The sequence below is a fragment of the Sitodiplosis mosellana genome, unplaced genomic scaffold (assembly GCF_009176505.1).
Source record: "Sitodiplosis mosellana isolate CC-2019 unplaced genomic scaffold, AAFC_SMos_1.0 Smas_scaffold_6226, whole genome shotgun sequence".
In the NCBI taxonomy this organism is placed as follows: domain Eukaryota; kingdom Metazoa; phylum Arthropoda; class Insecta; order Diptera; family Cecidomyiidae; genus Sitodiplosis; species Sitodiplosis mosellana.
Window position 1 is genome coordinate 4969816 of NW_022601467.1, and position 20434 is coordinate 4990249.

Consider the following 20434-nt stretch of genomic DNA (forward strand, 5'->3'; position numbering starts at 1 on the left):
CTCTCTCTCTCTCTCTCTCTCTCTCTCTCTCTCTCTCTCTCTCTCTCTCTCTCTCTCTCTCTGGGTTTCACTTTGGTTTCATTATTTTTTTCGTTCTTTCCCTAGTCGATGGCATTCTTTCTGTGGCGGCGGCAGCGGTGGCCGAATGGCCAACAACAGCAAAAAAAAATGCAAACAAATCTCACGAAAATGAAATAAAGCGTTTTGGTTGTTGGTTGTTCGACGTCGTCGTCGTTGTGTTCGCTTTTCGTTGCACTCTCTCAACGACTGGATCGACATGCAAAATCACCATAATTCCTATTCGTTGTCTCAAACAGTTGTTGTAGACATCGATGGATAACGTGTATGTTTATTCATTTCTCGATGTGCGCGCGCGCTAGCTAGCTAGCTCACACACATGAGCCACTGGGCTCCTCTCACCTAGACTTGTTGAAGTATTTTTGCATTCAGTTTGTGTATTTCTTTTGGCATTCGGTGTGCGATTGTTTCCTTGTTTTCTCTCTCGGTTCCATTTCACCTGCTGCCATACCGAGAAAGGTGTGTGTGTGTGTGTGTATGTGATGGGGCTAAGAGCGGATAAATGTAATCGCATATAATCGTCAATGGGTTTGAATGTGCAACCAGACAATTTTTCATTCACTATTTCCAGTGTGCATTTCTTTTTCGAATGACGATTGAAATTGAAGTGGTTTTGTGTCGGTGTTGCTGTTGCTGCTGCCGCTTCTGCCGTTTTTGTGAACGAGTGTTCGTGCTATTTTTTTTGCCTTGCCATTCTTCGTGGTTATCGAGACGACCATATATTATTTATGGTACTTTTAAATGGTTTGTTTAGTGTGTAATTTTTCCCAACACGCCATACACCATGTTCTTTCTGTTCAGTCGCCTACAACAAATCTTTTTCTCTTTTTTTTATTGTTGCGGCATTCATTTTTCATTAAACTTTGCTTTCGTTTCACGTACGATTCCGTTTCACGATTCTTTTTAGCGTCGTCGTTGGGATTCACCCCGCCGACGGCCGTACACAGCAAACACATACATTAACTACACTTTGATCTAAATTTGAAATTGTTCATACAAAACTATTAGCAATAATCTAACTCGCATTTTACCCATTGCTACTACCACAATGCAAAACCGAGCCGCCTGATTTATTTTTGCCACACAAAATTCAATGCACTTTTTTTTCCCGTTTAGCTCTTCAAAACGGAAATGAATGCATTGAATTATATACTCCGGGTTCTTTTTTTCTCTGTTGTCTTTCCATTGAACGCATTAAGACTTGTGATGTGTTTGCACTGTGTGCTATTGTTTCTAATGGGCAATAAAAGCAATAAAGTGAGTAACTTTGTGTTCAATTCCAGCATGTGTAAAACTGGAACTTTTCACATTTTCAAATCACACACACACACACACACATAATTCGCAAATTACAGCGGTTTTGTGAAACGAATGAGAGAGACGGAAGCAAGCGCATACACACATGCAAAGCGATAACTGAAAATTTGCAAACATACTCGTTTCGATCGAAAAGTTTTTCCTGGCCAACATATGTAAAATACAATCCCCCTAAATGAGGTTTTCATTTCGATAGATGTGAACGAATAGAAAGACACGTTTTGAATTGTGTTTGGCTCGGCTAACACTTTAATTAATAAGTTCCTGGCAAATTTATAGTCAAATATACCCATTTAGAAGAAGCTAGACGTTTTAATCGAAAAATAACAGCGAAACCATAAACGCATATAAATTATTCAATTACTTCCGTTTCTCGTTTCACTATTTTGATTCTCGTTCTTTTTGCTAAATGGATAGATAGGGTGTGTTACATACCTGGACAAGGTAGACAGTCAGGGGTTTTTTGCACATTCGGGCCACTGCATGTGCCTCCGCCATTCAATGGCATCGGATTATTGCAGCTACGTGTGCGTTTCTGTCCAATTGGCGATCTGCCTGGGCATCGACACTCTGTCCATTGGCTCCATAAGCTCCAACCGCCGTTCACTGAAAATGCAAAACGAAACAGAACGATTTGAAAAAGAAAGAATGTTAATTAACAACAAAGCGCTTTTAATTATAGCTTTTAGTTAGAATTTTTAATTAAAAAAAACTGTAATCCTTAAACGGTCGGGAAAAATGGTTAAATTAATCGCTAGTTTTTGTGGTGCTGCAGCCGTAATTTAAAGTGGAAATTGCACATTTTCACACTTCAAACAGAATTTACAATGGTAAATATTGATCAGAGCGCATGAAAATTACAGAGTAGGAAAATTGCGGCAAAACCATTTTGACAGCAATCGTGCGAAAAGAGTCAAATCAAAGGCAACAATTACAATGAAATTCCCTGCAGCGTGTCAATATTTGTCATTTCGATGTGTATATATGTGTGTGTGTGTGCTTGCCCGCGTTTGTTTTTTTTATTCCGTTCACATGAAAAACAAACGAAAAATGTGACACCAAACATGCGTCTGAATGACACCAACAACTAAACATAAATACTCGCGGAACGACAGAATGAGTGAGTGAATGAAAAAGGAAAAAAAAAGAGTCGACAAGACAGCGCCAAAAATACTACATCGATCCGTTTTGTATTTCAAGTCGAATATAACTCAATGTTGGCCTCTGTGTTGTTTGCTGGTGCTCTCGTTTGCTTCTTTTTTTCTCTCCTCCTCGCAATATCTTTCTGCTTAAATAATACATGGGTTTTCATATGTTTGCTCATATTTTGCTCTCGAATATCTCATTATTTATTTCAACAAACAGTGATATATTTACGTATAGTATGTGTGCGTGAACGTGATTTCGGTCCGTATTATTCAAGCGCTGGGATTTTTTATGGGAACAAGTAAATTAGGGAATTTTCTTCGAGTTTTTCGGCAAAATGTGATGTTTCCCATTGGAAATGGCTTTGCAAATGATGTAAAAGTTTTGCATTGCTAAAGTGTTTATTTGCTGGTACGCTGTGTGAATGGGTCGTTTTGTCTGAATGTGTACCCATTATCTGACATTTTGAATATATATGGCGATTTAACTGGATGTTTTGATTTACTTCAATCTACACTTAATTTTCTGTCTCTCGCAAAGCACACTCAGAGTCGGTATATTGTTTTTTTTCCTGTTTATTTCATCTTCTTGTTCGCTTGTTATTTTGTAGCGGTGTTTATTCCATGGCTTTGGAGGAAAAAGAGAGACAATTGTATGGAAACGGTAAATAATAGTGGAATAAGCGGAAATTTTTCGTGATTTCACGCGCGCATTTTACACGTTAACGACATGAAAAGACACAATTTATACATTTTAATTCCTGTCCGGAGTTTGTTCGCGGTTGTTGTTTTTTTTTCGTCGTCGTCGTCGTCGTCGTTGTCATCATCGTCTTTTTTCTGCCAACGGTTCGCTTGTGTTGGCTGTGTTTGCACATTTATCGTTGTTTGGAACTAATATCAATAATGTTTCACATAAATTGTCTATGGTTTCAGTCAGCGCGCATGCAATTTTCTTGACAAAATGCATCATCGCTACAAACTAAATTATGGTGATCGACCGACCGACACAGAGAGCAGCGCTCTGAGCAAAGCCATTTACACCAAACACCGAACCAACATACAATCTGCGACACACGATACAATGCGAACGGGATAGAGAAAGAATCAAACTGATTTTTCCTCCTTTTTTCCCTCTCTCTCCCTCTCTCTCTCTCTCTCTCTCTCTCCCTGTGTGTATGCATGTGACGTATTTTGTACTTTTTATCCGGCTGTCGCCACTTATACTTTCCGCAAAACCGTGCATGTATGTTCTGGTGTGCTGAGCTTACAAGCGCATCCATATGTGACTTTTTCGTTTATGCATAATTTCTATTGTTTCTCTTGTTCGAGTTGTCGTCAATGTTTCGACATTTCTCTTGGCATTTTTTTTTCTTTTCTACTCTCGTTCAATTCTGTCGTTTGATCGTTTGAAAACTTTGCATGGCTTGTTGTTGTTTTTTTTTCTTCGTTCGCTTCTCTAACGATTTGCTATTTGTTCGTCGATATACATGCACGCCTCATTGCGCGCTGATTCTATTTTATGCTGTGGAGCTGTGCTGCACACAGGAAGAGCAAGAGAGAGAGAGAGAGAGAGAGAGAGAGAGAGAGAGAGAGAGAGAGCGAAACAAAATCAAACAAGAGAGAATTCCAGCATCGCTTCGGAGTAATGAAGGCTATCATGGAAATAATTGCACGAACTTATAAAATAAATGAAGAATATTTAAATAAATTGGAGATGCCATTGAGATTAGTGTTTTGAATGGGTGCGACTTGCACACATCGATTTACTTGTTTATTGAACGTCTTCGACTATTTCGAGTTATTTTTTTTCCATCTTCTTCTTTTTCTTTTTCCGCTTCGCTATAAATTGTAGCTCAATCAAGAGAAAGAATGGTGACACAAACGCTAAATTCCTCCATTCTTCTTCGTCGTTTGCAAAACGCAAGGAAGAAATAATACAAGCGCGATTCTTTCTCTCTCTCTCTCTCTCTCTCTCTCTCTCTGTTATTTGACTTTTTTCTCTGCTGATTTTGCATCGTCAAGAATGCGGCAAACGTTTTGAATTATTTAATGCGTCCGCATTTTGGTTTGGTGCATTCAAAATACAAGAACAAAAAAAAAACAGATTAGTTTGGCGTTTGACTCTTTCTATCTGGATGAAGCATGGAAGCGATCAGTTGAGAAAATAGCGTGGAACTTCATTAGTTTTCTACATACACTCATTGCTTATCGCTTCTTTTTTTCGATGTTCTCGCTCGTATTTTTCACTTGGGCGTTTTTCTCTTCGGATTATTAAGTATAACTTGAAATGCATTTTAATGAAAGAATCCCAAAGAGAAGGAGCGCGAGCGTGAACAAGAGCGAAGGAGGGAAAAGTGCAGATTGAAAATCGATAGAGGATTAATGCTGTGTAGTTGTTTAAATGTAAGTAGTGTGCTAAGCGAGAAGGCTCCGTTTATTCTTTTCTTTTTCTCAACTTTTTTTTCGAACATTGAAATTGTTTTTATTACCTCACTTCTTGTGTTTCGTTTCATTCATGTAATCATTCCAAGCGAAAACGCCAACGAATCGAAAAAAACACACATTTTTTTTCTCTTCACGGACCGCACACAATGATAACCATATGCCTCAATTAATATTTGCTCTGCTGTTTTGTTGATTTCTTTTGTTTCATCTTTTATTCAGTACTTAATGTACACAAACACATTTTCTACATAAAACTCCTTGATCTGAACTACTACTGTTAGCGCACAAAATGCAGTCGAAATGCCATTGACGAAGAGCTGCGCGGCCCAGACGAGAAAAAAAGAATGAAGAAGAGATTCAACGAAGTTTAATCAGAATGGTTTCAGAATGAAATCAAAAGCATTGCATGAATCAAGGCAAGCACAAAATCCATCCGAGAGGCAGAGAGCATTCAAGAGATGTTGTGAACAAAAAAAAACATATAATTTAAACAGGCTTTGTTCGGGAGTCAACTGATGATTCGCTCTATTTCAATAGCAAGATCAAATAAAACGAAAGAACACAGATTCAAATAAGATGAGAAAAAAAAGAAACGGCTTGATTCAGCAAGTTTCCAACGAATGCCGTGAACTCGGAATTTCAACCTCTAAATTCAATTTGCATTCACGAACTTTTGATTTGTTTAAATGTAGCGATTAAATTGTGCGAACGTATCTTTTGCGTCTTAAATGTTTATGCGATTTGTGTGCACCATAGTTCTTGGAACATGTCAGAGCTGATGACAGCTACTGCGGTGGCTCTCGATTGGCACACGATTAATTCGCAATTTGATCTCAACAACCCACAGTCCTAAAATCCGTTTTGCGCATTAAACCGACTTATTGAACGAATGAGGGGGAGCATCAAACAGCGCAACCAAAATTATATCGAATTTGAAATGCAAACAACAAAAAATGAAGTGATTCAACGTTACTTACCATATACGGTTAATGAAACTGGATCAGATAATCTCTTTCCGGCGATGTTTTCTGCAACGCATGTGTAATTTGCCATGTCCTTAAATGCCGACCGTAGACAGGGAAAAAAAGAAAAAGAAATACAGAGACCAAATTAACAAGAGCCATGGAATAGAGTTTAGTAAAACTGGAAGTTTGAAGAGGATTGAACTAGTGGTTGTGTGCTTCTCAACGAGTTCAATATCATTTCAGTTTGTGTGAGCGTCGTAGCACACTCACACAAACAGTTGATTACAGTCGATAAATAAAGGAGAAAAAAAGCAAGTAAACGTGAGGAGGGAGGATGGTAATCAATGTTAATGACATCGAATCAATCATACCGTCATTGATGCATGCGTAATCAGAACACTTCCCTCGCCGGTCACCAACACCGATGCATCCTGTATCAGCGGCGATCCATTTTTCAGCCATTGAATCTTCGGTATTGGCACACCTAATGGCGGGCTACACGTTATTTCAGCTCGTCCATTAGCCTCAACGCGAATCGATTGCGGGGAAATTTTGAACTGCTTCTTCAAAACTGTAATGAGAGAAGAGAGAAGAAAGAGAAAAAAATCGTTATTATTATAGAATGGAAAAAAAAGGTTGTTTATTATAAAAGCTTTATCATTTTTGTGGATGTCGAGGTGAGCATGCGATTGCATGTGGAAATAAATATTAATTGCACATATTCGCAGTAGAGAGCTCACCCATCGGAGGTGGAGGAATCACTTGGTATTTGGTATGGGAACTGTCTTCACCGATTTATTACAAATGATGTGTCATTTATTTGCTATATGACTATGTAAGCGAAAAATAGAGGCGCAAATTCGCCATCAAGAGGATTCCATAGAATTATCATGCAGGAAAAAAAAAGAATAGCAACAAGAATGCGCATGTAATTTGCACCATCAAACATGACCCTAACGTACAACAACAAAAACGACCATCATATTTAATTTGAAGTTGTTGTTTTTTCTCTCTCTTTTTCTACACGATCATGAATCAATCATGATCGCGCTGTTTCAAGCGAAATGAAAGAAATGTGTGGCTGTTGTTTGTTTTTTGCCGTTCGCTGTTCTGCGTTCCGCATGTTCTGTATTGTTTTGTTTTTTCATTCTTTTGCTCGATGTGTAGTATAACAAATGGAATGTACAGAGAAAAAAAGCACCTCAACCCACGTATTATTTACCCTGTGTGTGTGTGTATGTATTCAGAGTTTGATTGGCGGCTCCAAAAATTAAGAAAAGCCACAAAACATAAAAAATGACTGGAGTCAACCGAAAATATGATTGAAAGTATCAATTGTGTATTATGAATAAAACTAAATTGAACTGTGAGTGAGCGGAGCGAAGCTGTGTGTTCGATTGGTTCGGGTACGTGTACGCAATTGACTAACCGATTAAAATGCAAGACAAGACATTTTAACATATAAATTTCGATTCGTTTCACATTAAACGTCACATTAAACGAATGTCTCTCACAAAACAAAACGAAAAAACAGGAACGAGCCTCAATACCTTGTAAATTTAAATAATAAATAAATTGTTCACGATTATTCACTAATTCACGAAATCACATCAGTTTACTTTGGTTCGTTTTGTTTTTTTTTCGTGTGTTTCTTTTCGGCTTTTTGACGTGCAACCATTGTTTGTGAATTAAGGCAGCACGTTTTTATTTGTTCGACTTCAACGAAATCAAAAATTATGTCGAACCTGAAATATTATGGAATCGAACCGAAAAAAAGACATGCATAATAACAAAAATATGCACCGATGATGATGATGACGAATGGAAGAATGGAAGAAAATTTGGTTCTTTTCACCAATCGGCGTGAACGAAAGAGGAAAACAGAGAGGAAATATGGTTTTGATTTATTGTCTGTTTCATTTGATTGTAAATCCAATCGATCGATTTGCATTTCGTGTTTCGTGATGTATGTGACTATATCGAATATTAAATGTGAACCGTTACAAATTCAATCAATATGAATTTTTTTCTGTTTAGTTCTCTCTATCTCTCGCTCAACTCTCAGTTGATTTCATCGAATCACATTGTCGATAATGGTTCTAACTGTGTGCCATGTTCGATATGACAACGGAGTGATGGCATGACGAAAAATCGCTCATTTACCTAATTGATGACACTCCCAACGGTGCGATATAACACTGAAATTAATGGTAGCTCAAGTGATTTCGATGCAAATGAATTACCAGTTGAATTCGCCATTAGTAGATCGTTACTTTATGAAAATGTTTAGTAATAAAACTTTCGAAATCTCGTTGTCTAACCACTTTTATTCAGGAACATAGGCAGAGTCGGAGACGAAGAAAAGAATCAAATTATGATTCGATGTGACCGATTCGAAAGAGAAGAAAACCGGCATGCTATAAACAGGTCTATTTTATTACAATCAATTAACAACATTTACTTGAAGTGTTACAAAGCAACAAATTATTTACGACTATACGATTGCTGAGCAATTAACATGTTAGATTAATCATTTCGAATGTTCGGAGAGAGAGAGAGAGAGAGAGAGAGAGAGAGAGAGAAAGAGAGACAGTAACAAAATAAATGAGTGAAGACAAGATTGTGATTGGGGAGGAGAGAAAATAAATTCCGTGAATTGTGTGTATTTATGGCGGGTCATTGAAGACAAAATACCTCGAATCATTAACGAAAAGTGAGGATGATTGAGAGAGAAAAAGACCAAGTGCATTCTTATGATCATTCACAATCCGATTTGTGATTACCATAATTTATCGGAAAAATTCAAAAAAAAAAGAGTGACAACAGCACCGAATCTAATACAATGCAGCCGCATTCAATCGACACAACACATGTCGATTCCCGAGTGGACACACATTCCTCGACGACAACGACGAAATAATCGTTGTTGAATCACAAAGCCATTCAATAAACGACCAGATGCCGTACAGATCCGATCGATCGAACAAAGGCACACAATTGGAAAATATCCACACTTACAAATTTTTTCTTTCAATCCACTATTAATTTATATTGAATAGATATTTTATAAGTATCATCATTTGTACTGTGCCGGAGTCGATTGTTGTACACAACAAATCCTCTCGACTTTTTCCACTTTGAACACCGAACATTTGGCCGTTTGCTACGCATTCATCTTATGGCCACTTTTGAATATATGGCTGGCTGGTTGGCGGGCCTGAGAAAAACGCATTTATGTGTGTCTGTTTTTTTTATGTGTTCGCTTGGGCTGCGAGAGGATCGACGATCAATTAGTACGTAAGGATTTACATCTTCGTTTGTTCATATCAACAGGTATTGATATGTTATTCATCGGCGCATTTTATTCTCTTTTTTTTTCGCCTTCTTCGCTTGATTTTTATTTGTTGTAAAATCACAGCAGGAACTCAAACCTGGCATATTTTCATTGTGCTTTATGTGAATTCGTAAAAAAAAACCTGAACAAGGCAAACAACTAAAGCAAAAAAAAAAATTTAAGTATCCGATATGAGAAACAACAAAACACTATCACGACCATGTTTTTTGTGTGTGTTTATTTCGAAATGAAAAATGCTGCGGAAGAAATTGCTGAGAAGAGTTCACGAAACGAACGAAAAGAAACGCACATTAATGCAGCGAATATGTGAAATATATTAAATTACAAATTTTTAAAACGAAGAAATATGGCTTGCACTGCATTTCGCTGTTTCCCTCCCGAAAGAATGCCACTCCGACTATGTTTTGTTCGTTCGATTTTTTTTTTCATCGCCTGTCAACTCATTCTCAACGACAAAGAGTTGAAAAAAGTCAAAAGCATATACACACAAGGCACAAATCGTTGCACATACATACACAAACACCGAAAAAAAAGGAACGATTTTATTTTTGTCATTCAACGGAAATTATCTCCCATTCGAAATCAACTGCATAAAAATGTTTTAATACAATTATCGAGTAAAAATGAACGACAAAAGAAAAACAGTTCAGTATTTTCACATGGAATATTGTTCTCACAGTGACTGGCTGAAAGAGAGAACGCAGCAAGCGATAGAGGGAAAAAGAGAAAGAAAGAATGGAAAGGAGTCGTCGTCGTTGCAACACAGCAATTGTATCCGATGCAGTCGAAATGCGATTAGATGCAGCTGTGTACACGTGCGATATCTTGAAGAAATCTCTGCATCGCCGAAGAGGAGAGGAGCCAAAGAATGCATACATTCCGATAATGAATAGGTCACATAATATAGACATTTAAAAAAAAAGTAAACATGAAATTTGAATGTGTTCAAGTTCATGAGTGCATTGAAATCAAAAGATCACGGAGCAGAAAGAATAAAAAGAAAGGAAAAAAACGCAACCGATTTTTCGAGATTCCTTTTTTTTCTCTCTTTCGGATAGCTTGTTTTGTTGTTGTTGTTTTGGGTCGTAGAACTGATCTGTTGAAAGATGCAGATACAGTATCAAGGCCTATTTTATTATCTTCATCTTTTATTATTTACAGTTTTAGTTTGTTTGTTTCATTCTTTTTATGATTCTTTTTTCTCCTCTCGCTCGTCGATCATCAACAACATCTCATATGTTTGTGGACTTTTTTTTTTCTTTGGCTCTGCTCAAGAGCAACGAGAAAAAAAAAATCCTTACATTATCGGTACCCTTAATCTAATACATCGACAACGATGAACGATGCATTCTTCAGTCGCTCGTTTTATTTCTTTATTTGCAGCTCTTTTATTTACCAACTTGAGGCAGATTCTCTTGATGCGGCTCTCCATCAACAAAAAGTAATTATTACTTTCTGATTGAGTGTTTCCATTGAAAGCACCTTCGTTATATCCTTTTAATTTCAAAAATGCGGCGCAATGACTACTTCATCAATCGAATGATGAAGTTCAAGCGAAAGGATTTCGTTTGGTATTTTCAAGAGTGGAATGAACCAAAACCGAACGAACGAAGAAGAAGAATCGTTTTCAATTGGAAAAGTTTATGGAATTACCATAACGTCACAAGATCATATATACATATATACCTGCTTTTGGGCCATTTAGTCGGGACTGTGTGCAATGTAGTAGTGGCTTTGAGTTGGTTCGCACCAATTCCACCACCATCATCAATCAAAAATTAAAGACACATGGTGAAGAGAAGAAGAGAATAAAAAAAACACACACACCAACCGAAGTGGCTTTCCACTCGATCTTGATGCATTTCAGACAACGACGTCCACATACACAAAAACACCCGAACATCAATTGCTTTTTGCCTATTCGAAAATGGCTCATGATGCAGCTCCGTTTAAATGACGTTACCATAACTTTATAACGTCGTTGGGATGTATGTTCCATTTTTTTCCCATTCGGTGGGCATTCCTGCTTGTTTTATCCTGGCACCTTCGAGGCTGCTTAATACATGAGCGATGATGAAATTTATGTGTCACAGATGAACAGTTCGGTTGAAATTAGCAAGCGTATTCAGTCGAAGACGAGGAGGCTCATTATCGTTTTTCCGCTTCGGCCATTAGATTGTGCGGCACTACGTGAAATCGATAAGGAATATTTCAATTTCAGGGGAAAAACGCTTCTAAGCAAAAACTAATCCCAAAAGAAGTCCAATTATAGGTCGATGAACAACAGAAGAAGAAAAAATACGCACACAAACACTCAATAGCCGAAAGTGAAATGATGATGGAGGACAATAATGAAGTGTATTTGTCATTTGCAGCTGGAGTACGCAATTGACTACACACACACACACGGTGAACAAAGGCAGAGTGAAAGAAAAAAAAACTACATCATTTCGATTTGACAATAATCAACCGTCTTGTTAATAATATGTTCGCCAATAAAACGTAATCACAAATAAACACAAGGTTTCTTCGTGGAAGTGTGCATTAGTGCGGATCTTAAGTCTGTGTACGATGATGTCTGTATTAGCAACGGGGCCCCGATTGACGTACTCTATGAACAGAACAGAGAGTGTAAGTGAGAGAGAAAATCCGTAACGGCCCTATGAAATTGCGTATAACAATAATGACTGAGGACGAACAACACAAAACGGTGCCACTGAACGGGATTTGAACAAAGACACACACACACACACACCGTCTCAAATATACCAACTCGAAACGCTCAAGTGTTGAAAATGCACGCCATTTGATTACTGGCTAGTAGAAATATATTGTAATTCAACACCGTTCTATTTTGCTTGGCCATGTTCCCTTTGCTGCCGTGTGTGTTCTTTCTTATTCTTTTCGAATTTTGGTAGATTTGCTGTTGTTCTGACGTGAATCATTTCCATGAAATGTAATGAGAACCCTTATATCGACAACACAATAGGAAATCAAATACTACTGAGCTGGTGTTTAGTTTGTGTCTCTCACACATTTGCACAAACGCATAATATCTAGTTATTTACTCATTTTCAGTTTTCCAACGATACACAACAATGTTTCGTAGCATTGAAATGAAGCAACGAAGAAGTAAAAAAAGAAGAAGAAGAAGAAGAAGCAGAAATCGTCGTCTATCAAGCAAAAGAATAAAGAACTTTCGTTTGAATCGATAAGCCTAGCTTGAACTGAATGACAAGCGACTAATGATAATAACTGACAAACAACACACAAAAAACCTGGTTTCAGTTTACAAACATGTATTCCATATCACACTCGCCTCATGTTCGAGTGTGTCATTCATCCCGAATGGAAATCGCTTGCATTACGTACGGATTCACGCAAAAAGACGCAAAACAACAGAACAATACGTCGAACATAATATTATATTATTAAAAATGAGTAAGGCTGAAAAAGAAAACCGCTAAGAATGTGTTTAACATCATGTTATGGCAACGGTTTTCATATGTGGCTTTAGCCACTCATAAGGCGGTTAGTTTGTCATCGTCGCCATTGTCGTCCATTGTGATTTTTTGTTTATGCGTGTGTTAGTAATGGAGAAATTGCGGTGAATGTTTGCGTCTTATTATCCGATTTTTATGAGTGAAATCAAATACTAATTCACTGAAAATAAACCGGCTGAAAGAAAAGTCGCCGCTTCGGACATGCTGTAATACCGTACAAGTGGTGGCCAGATCATTTTCGTGTGTATTTTTGCTGTACAAGCTTCTTATTTTTGTATATGTCTTGCTAATAAACGCACAAAAACAAATGGAAGCGCACCTAATTTTCCATTCGAAACGCTACCGAAATGTGTAAATTGTGACGATCAACGCAAGAAGTCTTAATATAACTGGTGGTGGTAGCGGAAGTGGTGGTGCTGAGAAACCATCGAGTAATTTTATATGGCAATCAACCCGTTGTAATCTTCAACGCTCCAGACACTGGAGCACACACACTGTTCTTAGAACGAAGTCTTTGTTTTAAAATTGAAAACTGGTCTAATTGCGGAATTAGTCATTTTATGATCGCATTAAAAATGCGTTCAACCACATACCATAAGGATCGCCGCGTCGCTCTATCGCTCCAGCCAAGCGCACAGACACATTCGCCCTGGATATATAAATAATCCATAATCCAAAAGCCGCGGCTTAGTGTTGATGACAGTGCAGTGCAAATCAAAAGGAATCAAATCCGTTATCCATTCCATTTTTATCCTTTCCGATGACATTATCCCTTAAGGTGACAAGGGCGTTGGCAAAACTGTTTTATTTGACAAGTTATAAAAGTTGACAATGTGATGGCTTTTTCATTTTACTTTTAATTCTTTTATCTTTTTTTTGTCATTTGGTGGTGGTTTTGCGTTGATTTCGTTTTTTTCTTCGCCTTTCTTCTCAAAGTTAAAGATGGGGTTGGCTCAAAAAGATGGATCAGGCAAACAGAGCAAAATTAAAGGAGAAAAAAGTACACACACCGAAAAGTTGTGTGATCACAGTGAGCACAGAAAGTGCTGTGTGCGAATCTCTCACACTCTCTGACTGACTCAATGAAATGTATTGGTGTCAACATCGTAGCTTGGGCTGGTGGTGTTTTTGGTATGCGGTATGAGCGGTTTACTCGGGCTTTTAATGTTTTAATTAAAAACTAAAACATTTTCTCATGTTGCTCATTTGCACTGTATGTCTATTTATCCATTTTTCCCAGCAGCACCAAATGTCATCCGTACTCAGTCATTTCACTTTGGCACACACACAAATTCGCCATGAGAGAAAGACACACACACACACCAAATGAACGAACGAACGTATGACGCTAAAGAGTGAGTCGGTTTGCCTTATACTTTTGCGTCATTATAAATGAGCCAAACGACCATAAGTATATTGTGTGTTTATGCGTACGTATGGTATGGTATTGCACATGCACTTAAACACGCCAATGAATCCGACAAAGTTAGCCCAAGGAAAATCCTGAAGTGATTTTTATGTACGTACGTATGTATGTGGGATGTGTGACTGTAAGTTAGTGTGTGTGTTGGTTTTCCGCTAACTTTTAAATCTCGTTCTTGTCGCCCGGTCGTTGTTCGGTTGATTTTCAATTGAATTTTCTTCATCTTGCTTTAAATTTAATTAATTTTTCCACCCGAAATGAAATGGAAAGATGGCTGCAGCTAAAATCTACTAAATAATACGTACGCTTTTACAATTTTCCGGAAACCGAATGAAATGCAACCGGAAGCGAGCGAACAAGAGAGTGAGAGCGAAAAAAAGCTGACGGATAGATGAATGTTAAGCCATCGAGGATGAAACCTTTTTTCGTCCTCTCGCTCTCTCCTCTCGCCCAATAGATTCCATATATAATGTGAACCGGTTCGTGTAATAAAAAGTTATAATTTAGATGCCGTAATCCCTCTTACTTATTGTGCGCAAATAGATTTTCAATGGTGGAATACAATAATTATTATTGTTATACTCATTTCATCCACTTTAAACTGGGAAAAATGGATTAAAGTCGGGCAGAGAAAAGGATTGTAAAAGCTCAAATTCAATGTGAATTCGTGCAATGATGAGTGAAAATCGAAGAGAAAACTTTTTGGGCCATTGTGTGTGTGTGTCGTGCCACGAGAATGGATCTAAGGAGTGAGGAGTAAGGAGCACCAGAATATGTCTTTCTCTTGCACGATAATTTGCCGGAAAAAAGCGCTTCACAACCAATTCCAACAATGTTTAGTCCATAAACTGACATTTTGAAAAAAATTATTACTATTGTCATTGAAATGCAGCTGGAGAAACTTTTTCAAACTGACAAAATCATCACGTTTTTGTCGCACCAATAGCGCGCACCTACCGTGCACATTCATAATAGGTTTTCTCCGTTTGCATTCGCTATATTATCCACAAACGATTGCAACACGTCAACCAGCCGAAGACGAACAAGCGAAAAGTTCCGTGCGAATTTTCAATTTAATTTCTTTTCAATAAAGCGACGACTTTTATCTTTTTCTCTCACTCGAAAACTTATTCGCAAATACGATTTATTTCCATAGAAAAAAATGCCTAGGCTTTATTGTATTGGTGCAAGCCCATCTCACTCATTTTCCCATAATTCTGATAATTTTGGTTTTTTCTTCTCTTTCTCCGCTTTCATTGCATCTTTCTCAATATTTTATACTCGATTTTTCTTTTTGGGGTTTCCCACTATTCACATGGCCCTCAAACTGTATTAGGCATATATAGCATAGAAGGGGAGTCGTTGTGTTGCGATTTTCGTGTAGGGGTTGCAATTGCATGCTTTGCGAAAAATCATACCGAACCGAATATTCACAGCATACAAAAGCGGCCATGCAAAATGAATGATAGAAGAAAGAAAATTGCAATGTGTGCAGCAATCGACTGACTGAAAATCATAAAATTCGAGCAAAAGAGAGAACACAATAGATAATCCCGGCAAGAAGCGAAAAATCCGGCTTTAATCTCTCTATATGTCGACTTTATAACACATTTTCTGCTCTTATTCGTCGCGCTGCGTTCTAACATGGGTGTACGCTATTGGTTTGCGAACAAGCTTCGGCTCATATCAATTCACCAGACACGATACACATGCACACACTAGATGGGAGACAGAGAGAGCGAGAGAGATCCAAAACTATTACTTTGGAAGAAATAAAATGACGGTTTTATGGTCTTTGCTTTGTCTCATGTGTGCGTTTATTCGCATTATGGAGATATTCAGTCGATTCAATGCACACAAAAAAAGTTTCTCATAGAAATACACTTTTATGTACTTTTTACCTCACTTTCGATGCCATTATGCACTGTTCGCATTCGTTTCTCGATGCGAACGAGATGGAAAAATGGCGTTGGAAAAGAAAGAGCGAGAGAAAAATACCTCACACATACAGACAGACACAAAATAGCAATTCCAAATGAGAATCAATTGGTATTTGATTTTTCGCATAGCAACTTATTCATTTGGCTGCATAATGTGCTTATTGGGGAAAAGTTTGGCTGGGTAGTTTAGTTGCGCTCGATATTCATTGATCGAACAATAGGCTGAATACGTCTTTTGTTAGTGCAAGAAACTGATTGAAAACTGCAAACGCATTTGTGAATATAAAAAAGACACAAACACACACTCACGCACACACACACACACTCACTAGCACAGAGTGAGAGGGAGGCGAACGAGTGATTGTGCCGCGACGGAGGAGGGAATAATGGCGACGTTCTCAACAAAGATAGTTAGAAAACGAGTCAATTTGTAATAATAAAGTTTTAATAGAATTTTTTTTTCTCCTTGTGTACTGATGCTATTGCTGCTGTAACTGGCATCGTGAAGAAACGCATTCGCCGACGATCCGAACTTGCGCATCCAGCACAAAATGTGAAGAATATATATCGAATGAATGGCAACAGCAATATCAACAAAAACGATAAGCGGCTTTTCGAATTATATATTTTATTTAGAATCAAATTACTATTGTCAGCAGAAAAAAAAAATTGACGAAATCGAAAAGAAATAAAATGGGAGCGGATATTGAATCGAAGCTTTTTATGTTTGTGTTCGTCTTTGGAAATTGAATCTATGAAAATCGACATACATTGAGAGAAAGAGGATGACTTGCTGTTCGTGGCAGTACAACGAATTTTCTGGGTATTTTTTTTTCTTTCTCTCGACGAACTGTACAATAAGGGGAAAAATTAAGTATGTGAACGCAGCGAGCACATTTTCTTTTAGTCAATTTACCACAAAATACACATCTCATGCTCGGATTGCCGATCACATAATTCTATCTCTCTCTCTCTCATTTGAGCGGCTTTAACTACTTAGTTTCGTGGAAACTGTAAAGAAACCACCACGACTGAAACATTTCGTTTTTTCTCTCTCTTGCCACGTTCACAAAAAGGTTAAGCCATCGTTCGTCATACAATTTTGCTGCCTCGATAAATCTCTCGCAAAAATGAAACGAGAGTGGAAGAAAAAAAGAACCATGAAAAAAAGCTGTCCAATTTAAAATCGCTCGACAATATATGCAGCGCGCAAGTTGACGGCCAGCAAAAGCAGAAAATACTTAACAGCATATTTGGCTGAAATGACAACGCCTGCCCGCCTGCCGTACACGCCGAAAGAAAAAAAAATGCCACGCCAACACAACAAGAAAGTAAATAAGAATGTAACGACGTGCATCGGTATTCTTTCTTCTTGTTTTTTTTTTGCTCTCCATCATCCAACTTTTTAACACTCATTAAACTTCCGTTTTCTATTGCCATTGTTTACAATAAATTTTACTTTAATTTCAGTGTATCATTCGCATTTTGGTGAGTATGTACGTTGTGCGCTGTCGACGAGATGAGTCGTGCCACTGGTCTTTCGTTTTATGTAGATATTTGTTCGCTTCATTTTCATTTCTCAATCTATCTTCAAACTAATCTTGATAATCCAAACTATTTTCAGCATCTTTTTTATATTGTTCATTGTTTGTTGGTTCGCTTTGCCTGGCAATCGTTGAATGATGGCAGTCGTGGCGGTTGCCATGAAACACCCACTGCCACTGCCACCGCCACCGCCAAAATGGAACACAACACGGCAAGAAAAACGAAGGTACAAGTAACGGGATGATAGTGAAAAACTCAAGATGCAGCGAGGTGCAAAAAAGGCATTCTGCACATTATTTTCTCGGTAGATTTCTTGATTTCAAGCGGAGCGGCACGGCGAATGAGAGTGAGCGCAAAAACACGCACGCCACCAAACTCGGCGAATCTTTTTGTGTTTTTGCGCTCGTTTTTTTGTTTGCGTCATTCTCTCAACGTTCAAGCATTTCCCACTATTTTGCAACAGTGCACTTGTTCCCTTGATTATCATAAGTAATGAATGAATAATTAAACATAATAATTCTTCATAAAACTCTTGTGCAGAAGTTGAATTAAAGAACGTGAGTGTTTTTTTCTGTTTGTGTATGTGTCGTGTTGGTGGTGCAACGAACGATGTTCGCAAAACTGCTGCCACACGAAACAAGTGAAAAAAAATGGTGAGCATACAGAGAGAGAGAGGGAAAAAGTGAAAGAAAGAAGAATATTAAGATGCACACATTTGAATTTCGGCCCAATGCAAACGGCGATGGAAATTTTTTAAGCCAACTATTTTGTGTATGATATGACTGTTGTTGTCGGGTGTTACAACAAGAAAACAATACGATGCGCGCCGAATAACGTAGTCGAAGTTAAAAGTTGCCGGTTGTCTGTGTGAGAGCCAAATGGGGAAAAATCAAGCGACGGAAAATTCACTTGGAATCAGTTCGGAATTTATACACGTTGTCGATGTACACTATTGTGCATTTGTTTGTTACTTCGTTGTGTGCCGAAGATTTTCACGTCGTGTTTTTCGGTTTTATGCAGAAGCATCAATTTTCGTGCTACTCTCCGCATGAGCACTAGAGCCAGGCCATGTCATTGTCGTTGCTGGAGTACAATGTGTATGCACATTGCACAACCAACAATATCCCTTACATCTTCGAGCTTCGGCGCATTTTAATGCAGTGTCTTTAAATATTTAATGCAGGTTTTTGCACAAGCTACACGCACACAACACAGTTTGCATAGGGAAAACGAGCGACTGAACTCGCACCGAGCAGAGAAAAAAGAGATGCCATGTAACGCAAAGAGAGAGAGAAAAAGTTTCAATCGCATCTTTCGAACCACAACAGAATAAAATTAAGAAAACGTTGGTATTCTGGCAGAAAATTGGTTCATTGGTACGTTTTAGTGTGTTGAGCAGCAGAAAAAAAATGAAATGTGAAGAAAAGAAAAGCAAAGAAAAAAAAAATTGAATGAAAATCAACTCATTGATCATAATCCATAGAAATGACAGATTGATAGATGAGATCGCCTGGTTAACATCAAAAATCGATATCATAACTGGAATGGCGTAGGAATCCGGATCGAAATGGATGAGACAGATGAATAAATCGAGTTGCTGGCCACATGTTTTGATCTGTGTTTGATCAAAGCCAATAAGTTATAAACCGATTCTAATCATTATTAAATTGCCCGCTTATACGTTTGTTCAGTGGGATTTATCATTTAATTATTCACTAAAACCTGGTAATGCTTTTCCGATTGGCCAACAATCGAACCGTTGTCCGTTCATCTTTTTTCATCTCCCATTCGCGCGAGCGCGGATAAGATTGTCGTTCATCAGCGTGCGCGCGATGGGCGAACGAGGCGTAAAACGTACGAAAACCACATCGAAAGAGAGAAAAAACACACACATAGAAATCCGCTTGAAGATAAAACTTTATCCATAATCTTTCAAGAAAATGAACGAGCAAACGAGCGAACGAACGAAAAAAAAAGCCACCAATATCAACAACAGCAACAACAAGCCGGCAAAAACGTGAATGCGATTCGATGGAATTGGCATCGTCTCAATGATATGATAGACATTTAGTGTGATTTTATCTGTGGCGGTTCGCGCGCGCGCACCCAACGACCAAACCGAACAAGTTTCTTCGCTTGCTATTAGGTATAAATGAATGTTTCTGTTTCAAAAGCGATTATGAGTGAAAACATTATATGGATATAAATGAAGATGACATTAATCGGTGCTCGTTACACGAAATGGTCAATTAATCTGATTGAATTGACCCCCGATGATGCCTTTTAGCTGCACACACAACCATACATAGACAACACCGTCAACAATCACATGCCCAATCCCAATATTGGCCAAAGAGAAAAGAATGGTTTTGGCATCATTGGCAGCAAAATGTGCAGAAGAAAAACTTTGTACGAATTTTTTTTCGTTCGTTCGTTCGTTGTTGAATCGCTGCCAATTTATAGCGCAAAAACAAAACGAAAAATAAAGAATACTCGATTGGCAATTCAAACGAGTGGAAAAGCACACATACGAAGACGTTAAGGGAATTATTATTGATTTTTGTTGCTTCGTGTGCTCGCGCGCGCAACTCTCTTCTGTTTGCTAAATTAGAGAGTTAAAATAAAATGTTGATGGAGCGAACGTGTAGCTCGTACCAAACTCATTCTCTCTTCTCTCTCTCTCTCTCTCTCTCTCTCTCTCTCTCTCTCTCTCTCTCT

At 38.0% G+C, this 20434-nt stretch overlaps 1 protein-coding gene across 3 annotated transcripts in view; it reads right to left on the reverse strand.

The window, feature by feature from the left end:
- Positions 1–20434, reverse strand: part of LOC129577758 (netrin receptor unc-5) — a 181791-nt gene that overhangs the window by 54112 nt on the left and 107245 nt on the right. For all 3 annotated transcript variants that reach the window (XM_055465270.1, XM_055465268.1, XM_055465271.1), the window contains 3 exons: positions 6322–6521; positions 5963–6041; positions 1831–2001 (listed from right to left, as the gene is read on the reverse strand). In XM_055465270.1, coding sequence (XP_055321245.1) covers positions 1831–2001; positions 5963–6041; positions 6322–6521 — 450 coding nt within the window. The remainder of the gene's footprint in view (positions 1–1830; positions 2002–5962; positions 6042–6321; positions 6522–20434) is intronic.